The following is a 24,239-nucleotide window of genomic DNA, read 5'->3' on the forward strand; positions in this document are numbered from 1 at the left end:
TGGCCTATAGGACTATTTGTATTCCAAATACTAATAAAATCTATCATGAAAAAGTAATTGAAAAAAATACTTTAGATATTTGCATTTTTAAATGTAAAATCTAAATCTACCATTTAAAATAAACAAAGAAACAAAAATTTAGGACCAACAGTACAGACTTGAAAATGTGTTATAAACAGGAATTTAAAGGAACAAACAAGTTCTGTGGGCAACATTTTCAGCCTGATCTTAACCATATCAGATCTGTCTGCAAAAGTTGGAAATGAACATGCATGTATTCTCAAATCGAGAGCAAGTGAAAACTGAACCACAAATGAAGAGATCTATGATTAAACAACTGTAAGAACAATAATAGTAATAAAAAAACCCCAACCCCAAGGCAAGGTAGTTTTTCAAAGTCACACCAATCAACATACCCCTGCCTGGTGACAGGTTATGTACCCAGGAGATAATGGGTGGGACAGTGCATAAGAAAGCAGCATCATGATTCAAGCCCATAAGTGGAAGCAAAATACAAACAGCAGTGTACTGATGCACCCTCCAACAGCTGCCTTTTGTCAAAAGGCCACCTCAGTCACAGAACCCAAACAAGGTACAATGGGAAAGGGACAACTCAGAACAAAAATGTCCAGTTTTGCAGTATACAAACCCTTCTCCACATCTGTAAGAGATGCTGCAAAGCCTTGAGGTAAGTGTAAAACCTTACAATACACTGCCCACACTCTCCATTGTACACTGTTAAAGAGGCCATCCTACAAACCCTGCCCTGACTGTCCCCGAGCCCTGTGTGGCCTTCCACTGCAGCGTGAACATTTGGTCAAGTGCACCCATGGACGTGCAGCAATGACTTCTACCCCCAGCTCTTCCAGATGGGAAGACTCATCACTGATGTCAACTTCAGAAGAGCTTCAGGCTCTTGGCAAAGGGCAGCTGCAAGACCAACAACCCTCGTGCCAAGTGGTGTGTTGCCACCACTGATTTGTTCCAGTGTGGGTCTTTCTACCCCACTGCTGCAGTCTGGAGGGAGATGTGCTCTCTCCTTCTCTCCCTGCATCACACAACTATCAAAATCTCTCCCTTTCCTGAGATCCTTCTAGGTATAAAGCTGAGTATTATTGAGAGGGCTCTCCTAATTCTGTTAAAATTTTGAAGGCAAATTAATTACTTCAAGGTTTTCCAAAATCAAAGAAGCAAAAGAGAGGGATGGAGGAAGGGGAAATCAGGCAACCCCCAATCCTTTGGTGAAATATAGGGGATCTGTCTGAAAGACTTGGATTTCCTGCAGGACAGGTCTCCTGGGCTTCAATACAGAGGGGCAACAGACAATTTTAGCTGTATCTCCCAGTGGCTGATAAGCCTGTCCACACTGTGAAGACATTAAGTGTTAATCACGTTGTTTAGTGAGTGCAGGGGTTGGCCTATAAACACCTTGAGTTATGTGGACACATGAGAGAGCTTCCGCTTCCAAGATTCAAGGCCACAGCAATGCAGACATGGCTGTGAACAGGACACTTCGGAAAAGTCAGGAGTCCCCCTCTCATCTCAGAGGGCACTTCAGGGAGTGGGACTGCTCTCCTCTCACGCTGAGTCTCTATTACCTTCCCTTTCACTCCCTTCTCTGACCAGCACTGCTTGCTCTGCTATCACTGGCTGTCATCCTTCAGCCTGTCCACGTTTTTGTTTCTGTCCTCTTCTCTGACAGGCTCCTGGATTGGAAACTCATTGGAACAAGAATACAGTTGCCAATGCACAGAAACTGATACAGGATCCTGTGACTGCACTAAATCAAGCAGATCCCAAACCATGAAACTAAAGCAACACTATGATTCTGAAGTTGAAGTGATATATCTGGGCTATTTTATTCACATAATAACTTCTGGACCTTTGGGTCCTATTTGTTGCACATCTTAATGTTTTCCTCTTTGAGCTAGAGGACTAGAAGATGGAAGCTTCATTTAAATGCATAATAATAACAAAAAAAAAAAATAATAAAAAAAAAAGGGCAACTGTAATCCCATGACTTCCAAAACTAGGAATGGCAAAAAATTTTGAATACTGATGCTCACAGTAATAAAAATTATAACATTTTGGAAGGTGCCTCCTCCAGAATTAACTCACAGCTGTTCAGTAATATGACTGCTCATCCTTTTGCAACCCCTTTGATCTTCACAGGCACCAATGAGACAGGCTGCTTCTACTCAGCAGAAAAAGATCAAAACCAGCCTGGGCTTCACAATGAAAAGGTGATGAGAGCACCATAGGTGGCCATCTGCCCAGCAGAGGAATGGAGTCAATCAATGCCTGGTATTTTCTCTCACCCCTTCATTTTCATACAGATCTACCACCGACCTCTGGTCCCGTTCATCAGTTTCTCCTCTCTCCTTCCAGCTCCTCTATGCTTGTTTGTTCTTTGAAAGCAATTTGGGCAGTTGTTAAGAGATGTCAAATAGCAACAGATGCTCTGGAGCAGATCCCCCTCAAAATTTATATATTGAGGATCTACTATTATTGATCTTGGCCATCAGTAATAAAGTATTTCAATCCCTGGTGAATATAATGAGCTGTACTTTACTGCAGCACAAAACGCGATGTTACCAGCTAAACCCCTTTTGGGCTGAGCTGGGCTTACAAAAACACACTAGAACTTACAGCCATCACAGGCCACAAATGCTCTACATCACATTCTCCTTCTGAGTTAAAAACACAGCCCAGCTGCTGCCGGTCTGGTTACATTCAGGCAGCTCTTGCACAAGATCATTTGCCACCAACTTTTCAATTGCAGTCACTGCTGGCCACAGAGGTATTGCAGTTTCCTGCCCTGGCAGTAAGATATGGTTACAATCCTGCATTTGACTATCAGGGAACATGCAAAGTAAGCTGTAAACATCAACATGCAACCCAGGCTGGTTAATTATAAAGCCCTGCCTAATAAAAACTCCATCTTTATTAAAAGGTGGTTAAAAATAGACACGCTCTTTAAATAGCCAACAGTGTCCTGTGCTCTCGTTCTCACTAATACCATTGTAATTATCCTTCTAGGGATACACAGTGTGCTCGCAGCCTCCAAGTCAGTGCAGTGTTCTCCTCCATGCTGCCAACATGCCTGCAAAGCAGCTGTGCCATTCATCAGAAACCTGCCTGGTTGCAGAGGAGGCAGTAACCTGCTTTGCTGCGACCTACGGATTTTCAGCTTTACTGCTAGAATTAGGTCACCGGCAAAGATAGCCAAGATTTTCCAAACTCGCCAGCTACTCTTGATTATTCTGTTCAGAGGTTTCCTGGCTAAGCACCATGCCTTTGAAAGGAGGAGGTATTTCAGGCTCCTGCAAGGCTTCTGCAGTCAGACACTGAGAAGCAGGGATGCTCCCACTCCATAATCCATAACGGCCTCTAAAACTGCCAGGTAATGGGAAGAGCTCCCCAGTTCGGATCTACTACCACCAAGTCTTTCCAGCCTCTCCAGAAATCAAAGATGGTGCACACCATGAAACAGAAGAAATTAGCAGGGATCTGCAGAGACCATTGAAGGCCACAGGCCTGCACTGAGACTGGCAGAACCTAAGGTAGCACGCAGCTTCCCACCAGGCAGCTGGAGAGCACCCATGGATTGGTCTCCTGCCTACAGCAGAAAAGCTACCCATGGCCTGCAGGATGTCACAGTAATAAAAGCACAGACAGTACCCCAAAACCTCTTCATAATGCTGCTTAAAGAGACCTTGGACTTTGGTGCCTGCTGAATATAGCCAGGTTTTTAATTGGTTCCTCCATTAACCAGCTGAAAGAAAAAGGCATTTGCTTTATAGGGTAGACATTTGTGCATCAGTGAAAGAGTAAAAAATGCTACTAACTTCTTGTTATTTGGGAAAACGTATTTCCTGTTTTCAAAATAATGAGTGGGAAATTTGCCAATATCAAGAATAGATTCTGATCTGGTACTAAACGCTATTTTTGTCATTAACATAATTTCTAAAATTACACATATAAGCAATTGCCACTAAAAGGTTAAGACAGAATTTTCCCATCCCATACATCTATTTTCTGAAGCTATATTCCAATTCTCTCACCTCATGGAAGAAAATTCCTAATGAAAATATATTCTAAGAATGTGACCATTTGGCATACTTGTTTACACAAAATCTTTTATGCCAGAAGGAAAGCATGTGCTCTTCATCCAATATCTCTTCACACTGTCAGAAATATTTAAGGAGTCATCAAATACGTACTGTACCTTTCAGGTATAGAGGGCATGCATCTGGAACAGAGGAAGCAGTGCATGTAATTTCACCTTGTAAAATTATTTCAAATTTAACCTCAAACTTTCCAGAGAAAATGAATTACCAGCCAAGGTCACTATCAGATGTATGATCAGAAAAAAAGCACTAGGAAGGAGAACTTAAAGAGATACCAGCACTATTTTTCCTACTGGATACGGACTTTTGCACACAAAGAACAGTAATACTGTATTTCAAAAGTCTAGGAGTTAGCTAGCATTAAATGACAAATGGTTTTAGCTCAAGTTAAATGTTAAAACTCGATGTTACTCAGCAGGGGAACCTGAACAGAGAAGCACAGCTCCCAGCACACTGAGAGCAGGTCATGTCCTGATCTCAGACATACAGAGGCACCAGGAAAGAAGAGTTTTGGAAAGGAGGCACCAGAGTAGAGTTTATCATCTAGAATATTAAACCAATGTCAACATCAAGGGGAGAAAACAACACAAACCCTCTGCCTTGCCCTTTCCCTTGAACAACCCTTGACACCTTCCTCACATTTTCTTTCTCTCCTCTGGGCATGTGTGAAGGCCAAGAAATGCAAGACTGCTCAAACCTCACGCAAGGAAGAAGCACGAAGCTGGCCACTTGGAAACAATTTCCTTGTGCAGCAAGCAAGACAAAATGTATCTGTAACACATGAAAGCTGCTCCATTCTTTTCAGCTCAACTACAAAACTCACGGTGCTTCCAATAGGGCTCAAAAAGTCATACATATTAGCACAGGACATTCTACCTAGTGAACTCTTGATCATTTGGAGAAGACCATTATGACCTCTGTCTGGGTCTTCAATGCCACAAATGGATACAAATTTAATTCCCCCAAACCAAGAACAGCTATATTTGAGTAAACTAACAATTGTGGGAGGATTAGCTGCCTTACTCTGCTGACCCTGATGTATTCTCCCATCAGAGAAAGGGTTGGGATCCCACCTGGGAACAAACCAGACACTGACAGGTTCACGGTTTGTTTTGGAAAGAAAAATAATTTAAAAAGACAAAGAGAGAGAAAATGGAACACCTAGGCTGCTGGTTTGGTGGAAACTGGCTTCCATTTGCCCAGCTATCAGAACAGTATTAAGAAAATAACCACATGTATTTACAGAAGTACCTGCAGAGGCACTGCTTTATAATCACAATCACATTCTCCCTCCTTGCTCTTTTGTAGTGCTTATGCCACTCTCAGGGCTTCATGAATGTAGGCAAGATTAACTACTGCTTCTCAGTCAGGTATTTTCTGTGTAGTATCCCATCCTGGGATCACTCCTTGTTGGTTTCAAAAATCACTGGTGTTAGGAATAATAATAAATAAAAACAAACAAACAAACAAACAAGAAAAACAACAAAAAAAGGGTAATTTTCTCCAGAAATTATCCACCTGGGGAGAGGTTGTGGTTGGTTTCCTCATCAGGAGAACCAAACAGCAAACCAGAAGCACAGACTTCCTGACTTTCCTAGTGCTGAGCTAGCCAGGAGCTTGCAGGTTTGCATGCACTTTCAGGAAGGGTGAAGCAGCATCTAACTGGAGACAACATTTCAACTCCTTCCACCAGCAGGAAAGGGTTATGCAGCAGGCAAGACCTTTAAGTGAGAGCTGGGAGACTTGTCCGCAGACAGCTTTGCACGACCCCAGGTAAATCCCTCGAGGAACTGAAGCACACACCGCTCATCCACAAAATGGAGCTAATCCTAATTCCTTCATGGAGTACAGCACAGCTAAACCCACTCTTTGTTTCCAGGTGCTCACGGAGCTCAGCAGTGACGCTGGTATGTGAAGTGCCGAGAGAGAAGGACTCCTTGGATACCCAATTCATTCAGCTTTCTCTGGTAGTTAATAAGTACAAGATGGCCACATTCCTCAGAAGGGATCAATAACTGCCCAATGAACCCCTCTCCCCATATATGCAGCAAAAGCTATCTGAGGTCTTCTCTGACCTGTGTCACAAGAAATTCTCAAGATGGAATTTTAAAGGAGTTTAGAATCAGGAAGACAAGATGAAGGCTGTATTGTTGACTCTGCAATCAAGCAGTCATAAAACTTTTTGTTTCTTTAAAACCTTTAGTTTCTGATGTCCTACTGTTAATCCCATGTGGCTAAAAGATTATGGTTTAGGCTCCATAAAAAAAACATATACACCACAATAGCTCAGACATCACATGATTTACAAAAGCAAACAAACACCTACATAGGATGCTTCCTTTTCTTTTTGGTTTTTAAATACACAGGTTACATTGCCTCACACACTGGTTTTATGTGGGGGATAGAAAACACTTAACCCTAGGTGCTGGGACGCAAAAGTTACAGAATATCACCAGAATTGCACAGGAGACTTCACAAGCTGGCAAGATTAATCACATTTTTCACTTTAAATAACAGAACAATTTTTTTCAAAAAGCTCTTTTAAAACAAAAAAAATAAAAAAGCCTCTGAGAAACTCAAGCAATTTGCTTTCCCTGGAGGCAGCACTGTCTGCAGAGACCTGAGAGCCAGCCTGGAGGGCTTATGGGAGTCGTCTACTTCCATAGGTGAAGTCCCCTACACACCACAGTTGTCCATTCTGACTACTGCTAACCACTTACAATGTGCCCAACCCACAGTACAACCCCCTACCCACTCTGCTCTTTCCCACCTTATGCATTTTTCTCAGAGATCACTAAGAAAAAAACCACAACTCAAAGAAGCTCCAAGAGACGCTTATGACTCCAGAGGGCCTTCACACATTCTCCTGAAGTATCTGACACTAGATATAAGATTCCCCTTCTTCTCTCCTTTTACAATCCCTTCACTGAAATGCATCTCCATATGTGCTTCTTCCAATGAACACCAAGCCTGTAAGCTGCTTTTCCAAGCCAAGAAAAGTTTAAAAGAGGTCACACCACAGAGAACAGACTGCGCATTTCCTAAGAGGGTCATATTACGTAGAATATCCACCGGAGACAAAGTGTTCCCATCCGGTTTCCCACTTCTTTTGGCATCAACGTTGCTCTTTGGGTTAGGTGAAGTGGCAAACACATGCACTGGGAAAAGGAAAAGATGAATGTTTTCTGTTCTCCCCATTTTGCCTGTCTCAGCCAGAATTCCTCAGAGTACTTCTAGGGCCTAACAGAGTGATTCTTGCTATGAAAGTTGACTACTGTATTCAGCATTTGGGACTCCTCCCCATACACTCACAGAGGTAATCAACTTTGGACAGCTCTTGTTCTTCCCTAAAACAATGCTGAAATGATTTTCTTCTTAGACAGACATTAGAAAAAACTTTTTAGCTTTAAACACAGTTAATCAGGGCAACAGGCTGCACTGCTTCCCTGGGTGATCCTGCTGTCAAATGCTTTTAAGGCCATTCGAGATTGGCATCTGCCAGGAAAGCTTTAGAGCTTATCCTGCCTTGGGGCGAGGGGACAGACCAAATGAGTGCTGCAGGCCCCTCCCAGGCCCATTTCTGACAGCTTCAGAAAACTTCAGAGACCACAGAAGGCTGAAGAACACAATTTCTTACCCTCCTTGAGGCACAGGGCCCAAGTCAGCTGCAGGGGCAGTGTGCCGAGTCTCTGGAAAGTGAAGGGGAATTTTGCCTCTCTGGGCTTCAACCTGGGTGACAGAGCGGATCTGCTCCATAGTGGCACTTGCAGCTGGCAAAGGGCAGTCATGCCAGCATGTGGGAGCAGGTGGGCAAAGAGAAAGGGAGGATCTGGAGGCATCTGCAAGGCACTGTTTCCATTAGCAGAGTGAGACAGCTCCCCGCCGTGCATGTTGGCAAGGAAAAGACAGGAGCAAAGCAAGCAACAGGAGGAGTTGCAGGGGAGAGGAACCCCCACCCCAAACTGCTGAAACCAGTTACAACCCAGCAAGCCTCTCTGTGTGCAGCTGCAAACTTGGAAAAGAGCAGGCAGCTCCGAGGAGCGCCAGGATCCACTCTTATGAGAAACACTGGAAACAGAGATCAAAGGGAAACACCAAGCTGTATACACAGCTGGGGCTGTCTTCCTCTGTTAAAAGAGACAGGCACATAGATTTCAACTGCAAGCTCTTTGTGTGTGCTTGCACGTAACTGTGCATCTGTGCAAACGCGTGTGCTCACCCCACATTTGGCCTCTTGACATTACCAGAATGTAGCTGATGGATGGTATTTTCCAAACTGTATGGAAGATTCCCATACAGCTGGGCAAAATCTGACTGGGCAACCCACAACTTAACCCACCCTGGGGAACAAGGCCAAATAGGTGGAAATAAAAGACATAGGAGATACAAAGCATTGCCTTTTTTAGCCTCTGATTTCTACAATAAACCTGCTACACTGCTCGTTCTTTTAGAATAACTCATTTGGACAATTTCACTCAGTTTCCAGAAAGAGTAGAACAATTCCCAGCTAAGGGCTGGGCTTTGGCCATGTGGAATTACAATAAATTACCCCAAATGTTCAACAGTTTGCGCCTTTAAGTAGCACTGTAAAGTCTCTTCTAAGAGAAAAATGTAAAGGACACGTTCTCCAGAACTTCCAGGAGAGCTGGAGCAATCTGTCCTGCACAGTCCAGTTCTGAGAGGAAAGAGCAGAGGAACACACTGTGGTCGTACACAGAAATGCTGGCAGCTGCCTGTTCTCAGATCCTGAACACCTTGGCTGACCAGGCTCAAGCCTAGGGACAGCCACGGTGAGCTCCTCAGGACTGATCTCACCTCTGAACCTTCCCATTCTATTCCTTTTCTCTCCCGGACTGCTCACAGGGAGATGTAACCGTACACAAATAAGCAGTAAAATCAGGTCTGGATTAGCTTCCTTTTCCTTTGCACATATCCCCTCTAATGCTTGTGTGGCTTTGCCAGCCTTCAACCTCGTAGAAGGGTCCTTGCCCCTCTTCTACAAATACACTCACTTATCCACAAGAAGAGCAGCATCTATCAAATGCCCTCCTTTTGTTGCTGCATTATTTGCTGTCCTGGACAGTAAGGGGCCCTTGGCACTGCTCTCCAGATGACCAGGCATAACTACAGAGCTGTAGCAACAACTAGAGAGGAGCAAAAATTGCCCAAGTGAAGGAGCAAGTATTTGAGAGTCATTAAGAGCTGTGCTTCTAAATGATTCAGATGCTTTTAGATATTCCACACTGGCTCAGCAACCAGACAACTCAGAGATAGCAGCCTGCTCTTGACTTTGCAAGCATGAGTAAATTTTGTGCAGCTGTTTACTACCTACCACGATAAAAACCACACCCTTACCACAGGAATTGTTATCAGCCTGGACCATGCGTGAACCCACTGATACCATACACAGAATCTATTTCTGTGAAAGTAATCCTGCATTTCAAACTCATGTCCTGTTTCCACTGGAGGATTACAGAGCATAAGCTTTTTTGCACCGATTTCTGTTATTCCTCCTTCTTTCCCTCAGCCCCTCCTCCTGTGCAGAAACCCTTGAACAGGCAGTTACAAGATCTCTCTGTAACAGCTACATCCCCTTTCCTGACTCACCTTTTGAGCTGAACATGCTCATTTGCAAAATCTCCCATTCATACCAATCCCTTCTTCATCCTGAGTCTTATAACTTCAACTCCCAGGCAAAAAAATAAGAGCAAAAAGCACATCCATCCTTTGCAAAAGCTTTTCATTTTTCCCTAAATAAGTCATGTTGCTTTATGAATGCACTCTCAAAGGTAAATAATTAAGAGGTGAGGGACAGAAAATCTTATTACGCAGCTAATGGGAAGTGATGCTCAGGCAGCAGTGTACCCATAAAGTGTACCTTCAAAAGACAGCCCTTAAGTTTTCTCAGTGGAGCATTGGGTAGAAAACCTGACTCATCCCATTGCTCTGGAATCCAGGGATTCCTCTGTGTTCCTCCAGAGACAAATCCAAACCCTCTCTCTGAGATTCAGCCTACGTCTGACAGACTCAGGTGCCACCTCTGAAAAAGGGGATACTTCAATTTTGCACAGGCATCATAAGGAGCAACCAGAAAGAGCACCAGGCAGAGAAGATCTGTATTTCTGCACAAATTCAAGCTCCCAAGGCACACAGAAGGGTGATGCATAGATGACACCAACTACTGCTATATTCTGCCATAGCCCTGAGTTAGCCCATTCCATGTTATCAGATGGTTTCACAGGAGAATTCCTGACCTCTGGTTGCACATTGCCTATTTAATTGTTATATGGTTTTTCTCATGCACTGTTTGGGAGGAAAGCTGCCTGGTCTGTTTGTCCACAGCTATGCAAACTGCTCAGGGTGACCAGCACCACTTGCAGCCAGGTAACAACCACAGCAACTGTGAGATGATCCTCACTCTCCTTTCCCAGACAAGGGTAGGAACAGCTGATATAAACTTGAATTTACCACCACAGCACCCAAAGCAAGGAGTCAGACCATACTGGTGTCACCCACAGCAGCAAAGGTGCCTTCACTTTGTGTCCTTCTCTTTCTTCATGGGAGAAGGTGTTATGCAGCATCCCCTGGCCCTGGGCAACACTGACAGGACAGCAGGACACTGAGCGGGACACAAGGAGTAAGCATGAAGTTTTGAAGGACAAGTGAAACTTGTGTGAAGGAGAGAAAAGGCAAGCAACTGGCTGGAGATGTGGATCAATGATGCAAACTTGTTCTTGCTCCTTTGCTTCATCGATCCACATCTCCAGGCACTGGATCCATGTGTATTTCTGTGCCTTACCTGTTAAATGGGGGTGTCTCATTCTTCCCATCCTCCTTTGAATATCAAAAGGTTAGAGACTCTCTAAGTTGTGATATTTTGGTAAAAACAGACCATGTACAGAAAGCAGAATGAGAGCTTCTTGCCTACATTTTCTATCCCCCTTCCTTTGGTTATCACAAGTCTGCATGGGCTATATTGCTGTAGTACCCTCAGTACATGTACCAGGTAAAGATGTAGATCAGCACACACAACTCCAATGCACAACTCTGCCCCTAGAGTACAAAGTCCTGAAACTTGTCATTACAGATAATCTGTCTCAAAATTATATTCTATCTTCTCTAGGGCAGAGACTTTCCCCAATTGGCTTTTAGCTAGAAATGCTCTCAGGCCCATGAGCAACCTTAGTCACTTGAACAAGAAAAGTTGTTGCATCAAGATTTCTGGCTCTTGGCACTTCAAATAGCATCCCAGGAAAAAAATATAAAGACCCAAAAAAAAAAGCCTGCCAAGTCTCCAGAGATGCACTGGGAGAGAGATGGCAAGTACAGAGCTCTGATATGACTGGAAATGGAGCCAGGAAAGCTGAACGCCTCACTTGCTACTGGGGCCAGATTCTTCCTGGGTCCAAGCTCACTGATGACAGAGGACATTTGCCCAGTCTTTGTAATTTTTTGAGGACAGCCATAAACATACAGAACTGGAGAGGGTTCAGCCTGAAGGAAAACTGTGGCAATGCACCCAAGTAGAAATTTGAGGATGCCAAGTTTGGGAAGAGATTCAGGAAGCAAGGCTGGCAATGATGCACTCCAAATCAGAGTGGTAACCTCTGATTTGGTGCAGAGACTCGACTGCAGAGCATGTTTCTCTCTAATACGGGGGCTTCCTCTCAAGTGTCCCATCAGGGACGCAAGACGACGAAAGGATTCTCAGCATCAGACCATTATGACATGGCCAAACAGATTGCACTGACAGTTCTTTCCACACCATAGGAGAAAAACACATCAGAAAGTGTCCCTAAAACACATCTTAGTTGAGAAGAGCTTTGCGATATCTGTTTCTGAAAACTGGCTTATAACAGTGATTTTATTGTGCAACAAAAACATTTTTCTTTGTGACAGTTTATCCAAAATAGTAGTATTGTTCTTTTTCCTCTTCTTTCTTCAACAGCTATTGCATTCCTAAGGGAGGTCCAGAGCTCTGGGAGCAGAAAGGAAGGCAGGCATACACTCTTCACTGCATCACTTTGAATAAAAATCTAAAAATTCCTATATGAGCAGTACTACAGGACTTCCAACAAAATGTGGATCATTTTGTTTCCTTTAAATCTCAGCACGGAGACTAGCTGTTCCTTTTCAGTAGCTTAACTCAGAGTTCAAAATGTTCAGCAGCCCAGCCAATGTGAGACAAAGCTTTTGCAGACTTTCGATTGTAAGTGAAATCAAAACACTGCCTCTGCCCAAGGAGGCACTTCACATGAACAAGTGTGGTGGTCAGCCAGAGATTGATCCCAGTGTTACAGCACATGACAGAGCAAAGCAAAAGAAACAGCAGCAAAAGGCAGACTGACACTAAACGACAACGGTTGAGCCTGAATGTATCCAGAAAGAGCAGCTCTCTGGTAGCCTTACTCCAAAAACCACTGGATTCTCCCTCTCCAGGTTAAGCAAAAACAGGCACAGTAGTATAGTAAGTTATCCAGATCTCCCAAACTAGAGGAACATGCTGCAGCTCTGCTGAAAACTGTTAGTCCCAGCTGAAAACAGAGGCATCTGTCATCCAAACAACAGAGCTGAAGACAGCCAACTACCTCCAGCTCTCGTTCCACACCGGCCATGGAGACAGGAGGGTTTAGCTACAGTTCCCACAAGGAGCAAGTAGGATCAGTGCATGCTGTGACCTTTGGATGTGTCAAAGAAAGATGCATGCTCAGCTGTGTTGGACACGGTTTGGACTGCTGCAGGGAACATCACAGGTTCCAAGTGTTATTAATGAGGAAAACAATACGTACTGTCAAGGTTTGCTACATGCAGTTAGCATGAAAACAAAGCCCACTCCAGAGAACAAATGAAATTTACTGCATTAGTTTCTTGTTCCAGCTTTCCTGATAAATAGCACTGAACTCAACACCACATTGATTAGTTGGTTCAAGACAAACACTGATCAGATTGCCTTGGCAAGTATATACAGCACTACACAAGCACAGTCATCCTTGTCTATTCAGAGTAGCAAGGATTCCCTGTACTTTCCCTGTACATTTCCCTTCCCTCTATCTTTCCCAGCCTAGACAGCATGTCTGCTCTGTTTAAAAGCCCTATGTTAAAATGCTTTTCCCTCCTTCTTCTCTTGCATTTTGCTAACAGACACACTCAAAGCCCCTCTTCTGAAGAAAGAGACCTAAACTGTGCAAATGCTGCAGAGTCCCAGAAGGCCCCACATTTCAGTGCAAGCTGACCCATGGCATGATTTTCTCTTCTACATCAGTAGGGTTTTTCCTTTATCTTATCTGGCACCTCAAATACACATCCCCAGTACAACAATCAGCTCTGAGTGAGAGACTGCTCTGGAGAACCACTGTGCAATAAACAGTCTCTCACGTTACAGAAAGAATGGGTGGGAACCACTGAAGATGGGGGTCTCTGGTAAGAGTCAGAAAGGCTAAAAATACAGTATACACAATCATTGCTGTGTGTTTGTCCTCTTCACTTTGTTTCTGATCACCTCAAAAGATATCAGAAAGGATCTTACACCATTTCGCTCTGCTTTTGTACTAAACACAACTTTCAGCAACTTGATTTAGAAGTTTGTCTCCTTTAGACCTCGTACTTTTCCTATTTAAATGATGCACTTTTGCAGAGCCACAAATTCTGCACGATCTTCTGAAAATTCTAATTTCAGTGATCCTCCCAAGGTCTCTTTCCCTCCTTGGATCTATCTTTCATTTGAATTGTTGTTAGCATAAGAAAAATATGCCCTCAGAACTCATCCTTTACCCTGTTAACTCAGCTTTGTTTTCCTTCCTTCTGGTGTATTACAGTGAAATCATCATCAAAACCAAACAGAACAATGTAGGATATACAGAAGAACTTATGGTTTTTTGTTCAGTTTTTTTTTTTATTTTTAAAATCTGATCAATAGCCTTTCAAACATCTTTCTTGTTCTATCAGGAGACGTAGCTTTTTAACAGACACCACCACCATGTTGGTTTACCAGAACTGCCACTTCACAGAGCAGCAGGAAGTCACCTCAGTGCTGTGTGTTCCTTCCCTTATTACCACACTGACCACATCCTCCCAACACTGGCATGTGTAAAATGTTCACAGACAAGTGCTAGTACTGCTATCTGGATAACATGCAACATTTAGCTTTAGCCTGAATTTTGTTATCCTTTTTGAGAAAATATTACACCAGCAAAGTGCCTCTTTCAGTCACATGCTTGACCATGTTTTCTTTTAGAAAATGATGGGGTGATGCTTACGCATCAGTTTTTTGGTGGGCGTGTTAAAGGGCTAAAAAGTATCATTTTAGTTACGTCTTGCAGCAGATGAGAAGCAGAATACTGGTTTCTTGTTTAAATTCAAGCTATGACTCATCCTGGGCAGAGATAAACTGAAACACATATCCATTAAATAAAAAGCACAAACAATTTTCCAATGTGAGGATTAATGACAGATAATAACTATAAATTAACTTTAATCTCTTATAACAAACAAAGTCCCTTATATAAATGTCACTGCAATCTTTTCAGATAAAAACAACGAATGAAAGCAAGAAGAAAAGTCATTTAAGTATTATCAGCTAATATCTGGTACCAAATCAAGCAGCTCCTTAGCAGAACCACTGGAGTGTTCATGAAATATTTCAAGACTAAGAAAAGGAGTGGCACTTAAAACACTGCTTTACTTTTAAAAACCCACATTTTTAGTTATTTTTTGACATTAAAGGGGTTCAAGATTCTTAATCCTGACACATTAAAACATCATCAGCTCCACAATACTGAGTTCAAGTTAAATCACATATTCAAAAGGGAGGAGGAGAGCATTTTGGTTTTCTACTATTCTCTTGCTTGAAAGAAACTCTGTGTAATCACTGAATGGGTTAAACCAAAATTTAACTGAACATAAGAAGGCTGCTGTTCACAGACAAGAAGGGAAAAACCAGAGTCAGGGACCTAATAGTGGACAATTTTGAAAATTATAGTGTGTGTCAATAATGGAGATAACAGTGAGATTCAAAAGGAATAATCTCAAATAATAGGGAAAATGAGCACCTGTCAGCCACAAAGCCATTACTATCAGGGCTTTTATATTTGCAACAGTTAAGTCTGGAGACACTGACAAACTTAACAAGAGAGCAAATCAAACATGATGAAAATCTAACCAGGAAGTAATCCCCCCTCACTCAGAAAACACTGCTGTGGAGTTTGAAAATAAATGCTTCCAGTATGAAACTTGCTGTCCAAATCATTGGTAATGAACACTGCAAACACAGCAAAGGCACTGCAGAGTCTAGCTGGGTTTGCAGATGTGAGCAGCTGATCAAGCCATAGCATCTGCATTAAGGGACAGATAATCCCAAACCAGGAACAATGGACTCCTGAACAGAGTTCCCAGATATAGGAGTCTGCCTGTACAGACCACCCAACATGATCAAATGTGCGCTCTTCCCACAAGGATGAAAACCAAGGGCTTGTAAAACCACGTCTGAGGCACAGACCTGGAGTACAGTGCCTCTGAATGGGAGGGCCTGGAAGAAAAGACCTTGCTGAGAAGGCTGATGGTTAGGAATCTTCAGCCAGAAGCAGGTGGGGGACTAGGGAGAGTAAATGAGACAAAAGGGGAGGAAGAAAGAGATATTACACCAACCAAGAATGGGAGAACAAATTCATCAACAAGCACCTTGTCAGCATTCAGGACAAGGTGGTATAACAGGAAGCATACGTAATAACACTTCTTTCACTAGTAACATTTGTAATGATGTGCTGGTCAGCAGTAAATCCTCATGATATGCCCACCTGAGGTAGCATTACTGTCCTCAGTTACAGACAGAGAAATAAGGCAGAAACTTCCTCAACTCACACGGGTAGCTGGTATCAGGCACATCCTAATCCCATTGATACATGCCAGTCTTTAGCTGGACAGTAAGTATGGTTGCTAAGGTCTCACCCACAGAGAGTTTGAAGCTTTGCTGGCTGCCCTACAGGCCTGAGGCTAGAAATGGATGATCACAGATCCATGCAAACCTGCCCAATGTAAGAGGACCAGGCTGGTACGGGGAAAGATGGAGACAGTTCTGCTCTAAAGCTGTACTGAGTGTAAGCAGCATTTGCAATAACAATTAGATATGCAAATAAGCACATTGAAGATTAGTGACGGTTTACTGTTGTCATGGAGAAAAAAGCACCTTCAATTCTGGGTCAGACCCAAGGACTGCAATTTTTTTCCCTCAGTGGTAAATATAACCGGATAGTGCACTGGAAAACCCAGGAGCCAACATTCCTCAACACAGCTTGACCTGGGACTGGAGAGGCTGAGACTCAGGGAGCAACATAACCCAAATAAAAAGCCTCCCTGCATCAACCCAGAAAGACAGGACCATGGCAACTCTAGATACTCAAAACTACCAGGAGGTAGAAGCACAGGCTGGAAGAAAACACCCACACCATGCAAAGGCCAAGCTGCTTCCCAGCGTTGCTGCTGCCAGGGGAGGCAGATGTGGGGGAAACTGAGGGCAACACGATTCAAGAGGTATTCAGCTCCAATTCCCTTGAAACCACATGGGAAGATCTTGTCTGAATGAAATTACACACTTGGCTCAAAGCCTCTGTGTGTCTTTGGCCATCCCCATAGTCCTCCCATGCCTTGTTAAATGATGGCTGCTAAGAGAGAAGAGGAGGCAATCAGCCTATTTAGACTCAGCTTTCCTTCCCACCCTGGGGGTTTCTTCATAGGAGCAGCTGGCCAGAGCACTGCCTTTGTTACAGCAGCCACAAAAAACACAGACACCCACCCTCAGCCCCCCCAGAATCCCACAGAAGAGCCAAGATAAGTTTATAATGGAAACCCTGACATAACTTTAACTAGAGCATCCTGAATGGAAGGCGATAATCTGATCTGTGTGTGAACTAGCTCCCCTTGCCTCAATGGTATTTATCTTACTTTAACTCCTGTTACAAAAGGGTTGAGTCATATAACAGAGCCAGCCAAGTAACAAAACTGCAGGGCTTGCTAAAACGTCAGATTCAAGGATAAACAGGCACAATCCTAAAACAGGTTAGAAGAGTCTCCACAGGAACACTGGTAGCCAGACCTCGGAGACTCTGGACAAAGGCATTTTCTTCTGTGTTGCAGAGACTGTCACAGCCCAGTGGGGGTGTGGGGGGAGAGGGTGCAGAGCACAGGGCTTTGCCCTTTGGTTCATGGTAACACATATTACCCAGGGCCCAAGAAACCTGATCCCGTAGCAACCTCATGTATGGAAAGTGCCCCAATCAGATTTCACTGTGTCAGGAGGAGAACAGTATTTACTCTGCATACAGATTAGTCACAAAACTGGGTCACTTCTTGCCTTTTCAGAGAGAGGGAAAAAAAACCACCACCCCACAACCAAAAACAAAGCTTCTTTTTCAGATCTTTTTGTGTCTTCCCCCCAACTTTTAAAACTACATGATGCGGTGTGGGTCATTCACAGCTGCCAAAGCTGATCAAATGGCACCTGCATGGATAAGGTTAAAGCACATTACACTCACTAGGCTTGCATTTCTCAGAATTCGGCTCATTAGCTACTTACCGGTTCTTTTCTAGTTCGTTGTGCGTAGACCTGGAAGATAAACAAAAATTTGGATTAGTCACCTTTGACCTCTGAGCACCAAAGTTCAACTGCTGCAAGCTGTGCACATCTCCAGTGGCACACTGCAGCAGAAAGCCAACCAACTACATACATTAAAATCTACAGCTACAATCTCATCCTCCCTGCTGACGAGAAATTCCTCCCCTCCAGTGCAGAAGCTGGTACTCTTACTGGTGCCACAGAAAATGTTCCCTAGAGACTTCAACACACAAAAAATCCCAGAGAGAGGCAAAGATTAGAACAGGGGGCCAGAGTCTGTCACTTCTAGAATCCTTCTGGCTCTGTCAACCCACTCACTACAGGACTGCAGTTACCTTTCTTTGTGCTTTAGTCTCTCCAATCACCCTGTAAAAATATCAGAATCATCTGCTAACACAGGAGCTCACGGAGCATTAATTTATGCACATCAAATACATGGGAACCTTCCAGCAGAACTGGCTCTGTAAGGACAGCCCCCCTAGCCCTTCAGCCATCACATGCCAGATTTAGCCACCTTAGCAGACCCAGATATGCCAGGAATTGGGCATGAAATGGGATGGCCAGGACTGGCCCTGTTTGCAAACATCAGCGGCAGTAAGTAGCACTTTTAGGATGCCTGGAAACCCCTCAGGGATGGAAACAGCAGTGCCACAACTCTAGCATGCAGTGAAGTGACCCATAAAGTGGCACTGTGACCACTTCACAAAGGAGGGGGCTTTGTCTTTATACCTGCCCACCACGCCAAGCACGCTGCCAGCACTCCCTGATTCAGAGCTTGCAGTCTGAAAATGAAACCAACCCGAAACAAAAGGGAAACAGGCAAGTTCATTCTTCTTGCTCTGTGATGACAGCATGAGTGGCAAAAAAAGCTTAAATCCATTCAGAATTTCTAATCTAACCCAGGTAAGGTTGTTGAGGATTATTTAAAAGGATAGCCATTTATCCAACATTTCTCTTTAACAGAAGGTCACCTTAAAATAAGAGTAAAAAGAGCCCAAGAGCTTAATAAAAAGGATCTATTTTCTCTAATTTGGCATCACATTTCTTCCGGAGCTCTGAGAAGATTATCCTCTATCCCCCATCTGGAGAATCCCACAGAGAATTCTACAATTAGGGAACTGAATGGAGGATGTGCTCCAAGGGAAACCCTGTCATAATTAAATGCTTCTCCAAAAAAAGGAAGGAGGAGCGCCTAACAGGTGTTAGAACCTCATTGAAAATGACGAACAAACCGTGGATGTCTGCAAAAAAACAAGGTAAATGAGTTTTAGCTGACCATGGTTGAGAGCTGTGGGTGGCCAGAGGAAAAACAAAACGCTACCGTGTGCCTGTGCAAGCTACCTAGGGCAGCAGGATATGGGATACCCCAAAGGCAAGGCACACTACAGGCAAACTCTTCATGTTCAGGAAACTCCCCAAAACAGTGGATGCCTTAATTCTGGTTCCCAGGAATCAGAAACATGAACACAGTGTTTAGTCCAGAAAATCTTTCAAATCAAACCCACACCGCCCCCAGAGTCTAAACCAGCAAAATCCATTTATCCAGGCAACTTGGATCCAAATTAACCCACCAGAGCTGAGCTGAGGCCCTTTAAAGCCATTGCTTCTACATACTTTGGAACACGCTTATTGTTCTTATTTACTGTATGTTCCTGCAGGAGACTTTGCACTCTTCCTAGCTGTGACATTAGCAGTTATAAGGCCAGAGATATGCAATGGCTTGAATTCCTATATTATATCGAGCCAATTATCAAGGCCAGCACTGAAAGAACAAAGTTTGGCCCACTGCTGTGAACAAAATTAAAACAGCAGGTTCTCCTTACTCCTCTCACACAGGAGACTCTTTATTACCTATCTGCCTTCTGATGAACAAGACAACTGAGAGAGGTCACAGGCTTTTCACCAAGTCAGGAAATGTATGCTGTGACTTTTAACCATGTCTGTGTCATGGAAAAAAAACAAAACTCACCCCCCACCCCCAACACCTTCACACTGAAGCTGAATGCAAACAAAAGAATCCTAGCAATGTTGAATGAATCCTACAGGGAGGTTGCTTCTCTTACCTGCCTATGCTTTGCTTAGTGTAACTGGGGACCATTTGGAAAAGTTGTAATTTTTTGCTCCATCTGGATTTAGGAAAAAAGCCCAACACCACTTCTGACTACCATCATTCACTAATTCATATTTTTTGTGGCAATTTCTCTTTGCTCGCACAACACATAAAGGAAAGTACTCCTCTCTCTTCTGTTCATAATTAATTTCATTTTCTATAGGTCCTGACCTAAAGATTAGTTTTCTCCCCTCATCTTTGGGCTACACATGTTACTAAGATTTATTTGGAGTTAAACAAGGACAGTGCTGTCAGTGAAGTGGAAAAAAGTACAGGAACCTTTACTGATACTACATTCAGAAAAAAAAAAAAAAGTCTTTTAAATAGTTGCAGAAACAAATGTAACTGGACCTCTTTAACTGAGCTGGTCTTATCATCAACTGAGAACCTGGAGAGTATCACCAGACTGAAATCAAAGCCTCATCCTTGTACGCCATCGCCAGCTTCTCGATGGGTACATGATGAACACCACAGCCCTGAACTGTTGCCAAAGCTCAGGGAACATTTCAGCGCTACTTGTAACGCTCTGGGTTTACAGCAGCGAGAAACCTGTGCCTTCAGCGTGATGCTGCTTTGCTGCTGCTGACAGTCAGTCACAGCCTGTGTCACCCGGTGGCATGAGGACACCACTGTCGAGCATGGACCACAAACCAGAGGAACTCACATCCCCTCTGTCAGGCAGACAGGGCAAGCAGGACCTTGCCCCCACCTGCAAAGCTGAAACCAGAGCCATGCAGGCACAGACATGTTCAGAGGGGGAAACAAAAGCCCAAGCACATGTACTGGCACTGCTAAAACGTCAGCTGCAATTTAAAAGTAGCTCAAGCACAAAACGTCTGCGGGGTTCTCATTTAGAAGTCAGGTTTCTATAGCAGTCAATAAATTTAAAACAGCCAAACTGATAACTGCTCATAAAAACTGAAGGAACGTTGTATAAGGAGGAGGATCCTGTTCACTGCATTTTGAAAACAGCTTGGGAAAAGATCAAGAAAGAGTTTTAGAAGCTTAAGATAAAGGAGCCAAGCAAACAACAACAAAACCAGCAAATCCGTCCCCCCTTTTTTTTTAAACGCCAAAAAGTTAAAAGGGGACAAATATAAGTTTACTCCGATTTACCTCAGATACCTGAAACTGCATACAAAATAGGAAGAAAGTGGGAAGAGGCAATTGTCAGTCATTCTAATTTAAGGTCAGATGCAGCAACCTTTCTGCACCAGCGACAATGATTCTGCCTGCAACCTTGCTATCCAACACAGTAACAAGGTGTTGCTGAAACACTGACCTACAGTGAATGAGTCCCCCAGTGAATGAGACACTGCAAGTAATTTGCCACTTTATCCCATTTTCTTTATTTAAGTAAAATATCTCCTACCATGGTGGGGGCAGCCAAACTTTCCCTGAGCACAGGTAAGCCAACGAAACAAACTGCATCAAGGAGGAACAAGCTCTAAAGAGCACTGAATTAATTTGTCACTGGGGTTTTTACTGTAATTAAAATCACAAAGCTGACGCATGACATTAAACGCAGCTGACCTTTCTGGTTTACACATTTATTATTGATAAATATCCCAACATATGCATTTGCAGAATACCTGCATTTTGGTTTGTCTTCTCAGTGACGTAACTATACAGCAATTGAGAGCCCTCGTTCTATGTGCTACACAGATGGCATTTAGACCCAATGATCCTGTCATCCCTCTTGAACCTGGTCACCTTCCTGCCTGGCTCCGGCACCAGCTCCTGGCTCCAGAGGAGTCCAGGACTCCAAGACCTCCATCCATCATAACAGATATAATGGTATCTCAGGAGGTGCTGCCGGTCACAAGGGGCCTTTTCCAGTATGTGTCCTTAACACCAACACAGCGCCAGTGCTTCTCCTCCAAATTCACTCATCCCACGCTGCTTTATCAAGAATTTAATCAGGAAAGCAATATTCTACCAGCCTGTGTAAATTAAGGCCCAGTTACCCGAATCATGTTTAAAAAAACTCCCAAGAATATCCCATCTGCAGACCAGGCTTTCTGTCTTTCTTCACTCAGGCTCAGCTACTTCTGCTTGTGCATCATCACACCACACACAAGCTCATTTTTCTTCATTTTACAGACCTTTCCCACCTCATGGCTCTGCTGACACCCATTCACTGGGCCACTAAATTCCCCCTCAGGAAATGCCTCCTTCCGTTGCCCAAGGTAAGAACATCCAACCCTTCTGGAATGAGTGAACCATATTACTGCTCTTTTTCACAAGTTCCTCCTCAGAAATGGCTCCTTTTGGAAACAGCCAAACGACAAAACAAAACAAATGAAAAAGAAGGGTGATCAACAGCTTTTTCAAATTTTAAATCCACCTGTGTCTACAAAACAGAACTTACTGGCTGAAGAATCCCAGTGTTTTGCCACGGTTTCAAGTGGACCAACACCACAAAGAGACTGTGAAATCAATGCAGAAGCCAGTCTGGGAAGCCCATAAAGAAGCTCTACCAGTAGCATGAGAGGCTTCCAGCCCAATGTCAAGACAAACAAAGGCTGCACAAGAGTTAAATCCTCCTGCCCAGACAGAGATGCTCAAGGGCTGAGTTTCTAAGGGAATTGTGAACCCAGCTCACCTTTGGGAGGCCCAGGAGTCTGGCCCTCAGAGAGCTGCAGGGAAGCCTTAGGAACACAGCAACTTATGGCACTTAATCCTTCCATGAGGAGCAGGATGCAGCTGAACAGAAGATGGCACAGCCGGAGCAGGAGTCCTTCTGCTGCCGTCCTTATGCCCTGTGCAAGTAGCAGCCTCAAGTCTAACAAGAACATCACCTCAGCCTTCCATATCATCAAATCTAACAAAACATTTCCTTCCAAGCAACAAAACCAGAGACAAAAGTTATCTTAAGCCATTACTATCTCATGATCCCCTACACTGTCTGGCCTTGAGGTCCAGAATGAATTCCTCTCCACGAGGAGCTGAAGTGGGGAGACGGAACAGACTGTTTCCCCTTCTCACTGACGTCAATGCCAGTGCACCAGATTAACCTGGCCCCAAACTCTGGCTAGTTTTTCTGTGGCTCTTGGATGGACATGGTGTCAGATTCCTCCTAAGGATCTGATCAAAGCTGTTTTCCCAGGATCAAGCCAGACCCTTTCCAAAGTTCACATTCTCCGTCTCCAACAGAGAAGGGGATGCAGCCGTACTGGCATCTGTTCGTGTTTGTTCATCTTTGGAAAAGGAGAAATGGCCCCACAGTCTGTTTTCAGCTCAGAGAGCGGAAGAGCTCTTTCACGTGGTTCACAACTGCAGAAAGTCATCTACCTGTGGATTTCTACACTGCATTGTGAAAGTCTCCTGCAACACTCAGTCAAAACAACTTTACATTGCACACATCCCTTGAAGAAGTAAATGTCTTCAAAGTCATTTATTTACACAGCCCCTCTCAGTTTAGTACCTGCTCCTAATCATCATTATTTCTGTTTGCAACATTTCAGAAATTAACTTTTCTGTAACAGTTTCTATGCAGAGGGGACAACATCAACACACAGAAATTCTAAATGATTTTCACAAGGTCACACAAGAAGCCTGTGGCAGAGCAGAGGACTTAACTCAGGTTCCCTCAACCCCAGGATAAGACTAGCATTGGTGTGTGGTTGTTCTCAGGCATCCCAGAGACAGCTAACAAGGACACTTGTGCCATCTGATTCTTAGGTCAAGTACCCAAAAAGTAACATAATCATTGTATAGTACAAGTGAGAAAAAAAGCTTACAATCAACAACAACCCAAACCCAAACCAGCCTTCATGTCTTGCCCACTGTCAGCCAAGTGGGCCAACCCTACTCTTGGACACGCCTATGCAAGGGGCCAGAGAAAATCTAAAATGGGAGCCAAAGGCAAAGCAGTATTAGTTTACTGATAAAACTCAACCAACAGACATATCAGACATAATCCTCAGCTGAGAAAGCATGCTGTTCTGCTGGTGCATGTTCTGCTTTTCCAGCACAAGGAAGAGAAGAGCAGGAAGACAGCTCCTCCTTGCTGAGCACCAGAGTTTATCCCAGTTCCAGCGCTGAGCTGCCCCAAACCAGATCAACACCCGATAAAGCAGCATAAGGTGACACTCTGCAGGAGAAGGGTTTTCCACATAACACATAACAGCAAGAATGTTGTTTGCGTTCAGTGCTGCAGTCTGGGGCAAGCAAATAAGTCCCCAGTTTGCTTCCCTCCCCACTGTGCAGGCTGGAAGCAAGTGTGCTGGTGTGGGACTTCTCCTGCACCACCAGAGACCCCACATGCAGAGGCTGGTCCCAGCCCCAAGTGCTAAGGGAAAACTGCCCTCATGCAGGGCCCTGCTCGGCCAAGAGGAACTGGGTTTGCTGAACAAGCAGCTATTCAATATTTTGTTTTCTCCTCATTGTT

At 43.9% G+C, this 24,239-nt stretch overlaps 1 protein-coding gene across 2 annotated transcripts in view; it reads right to left on the reverse strand.

Annotated features, from left to right (window-relative positions):
• The window catches only part of MXI1 (MAX interactor 1, dimerization protein), a 57,072-nt gene that overhangs the window by 11,590 nt on the left and 21,243 nt on the right, over positions 1-24,239 (reverse strand). For both annotated transcript variants that reach the window (XM_050305482.1, XM_050305483.1), the window contains exon 3: positions 17,698-17,727. In XM_050305482.1, the coding sequence (XP_050161439.1) occupies positions 17,698-17,727 (30 nt within the window). The remainder of the gene's footprint in view (positions 1-17,697; positions 17,728-24,239) is intronic.

Source organism: Myiozetetes cayanensis, unplaced genomic scaffold (genome assembly GCF_022539395.1).
Source record: "Myiozetetes cayanensis isolate MyiCay16 unplaced genomic scaffold, myiCay2020 scf10, whole genome shotgun sequence".
NCBI lineage: Eukaryota > Metazoa > Chordata > Aves > Passeriformes > Tyrannidae > Myiozetetes > Myiozetetes cayanensis.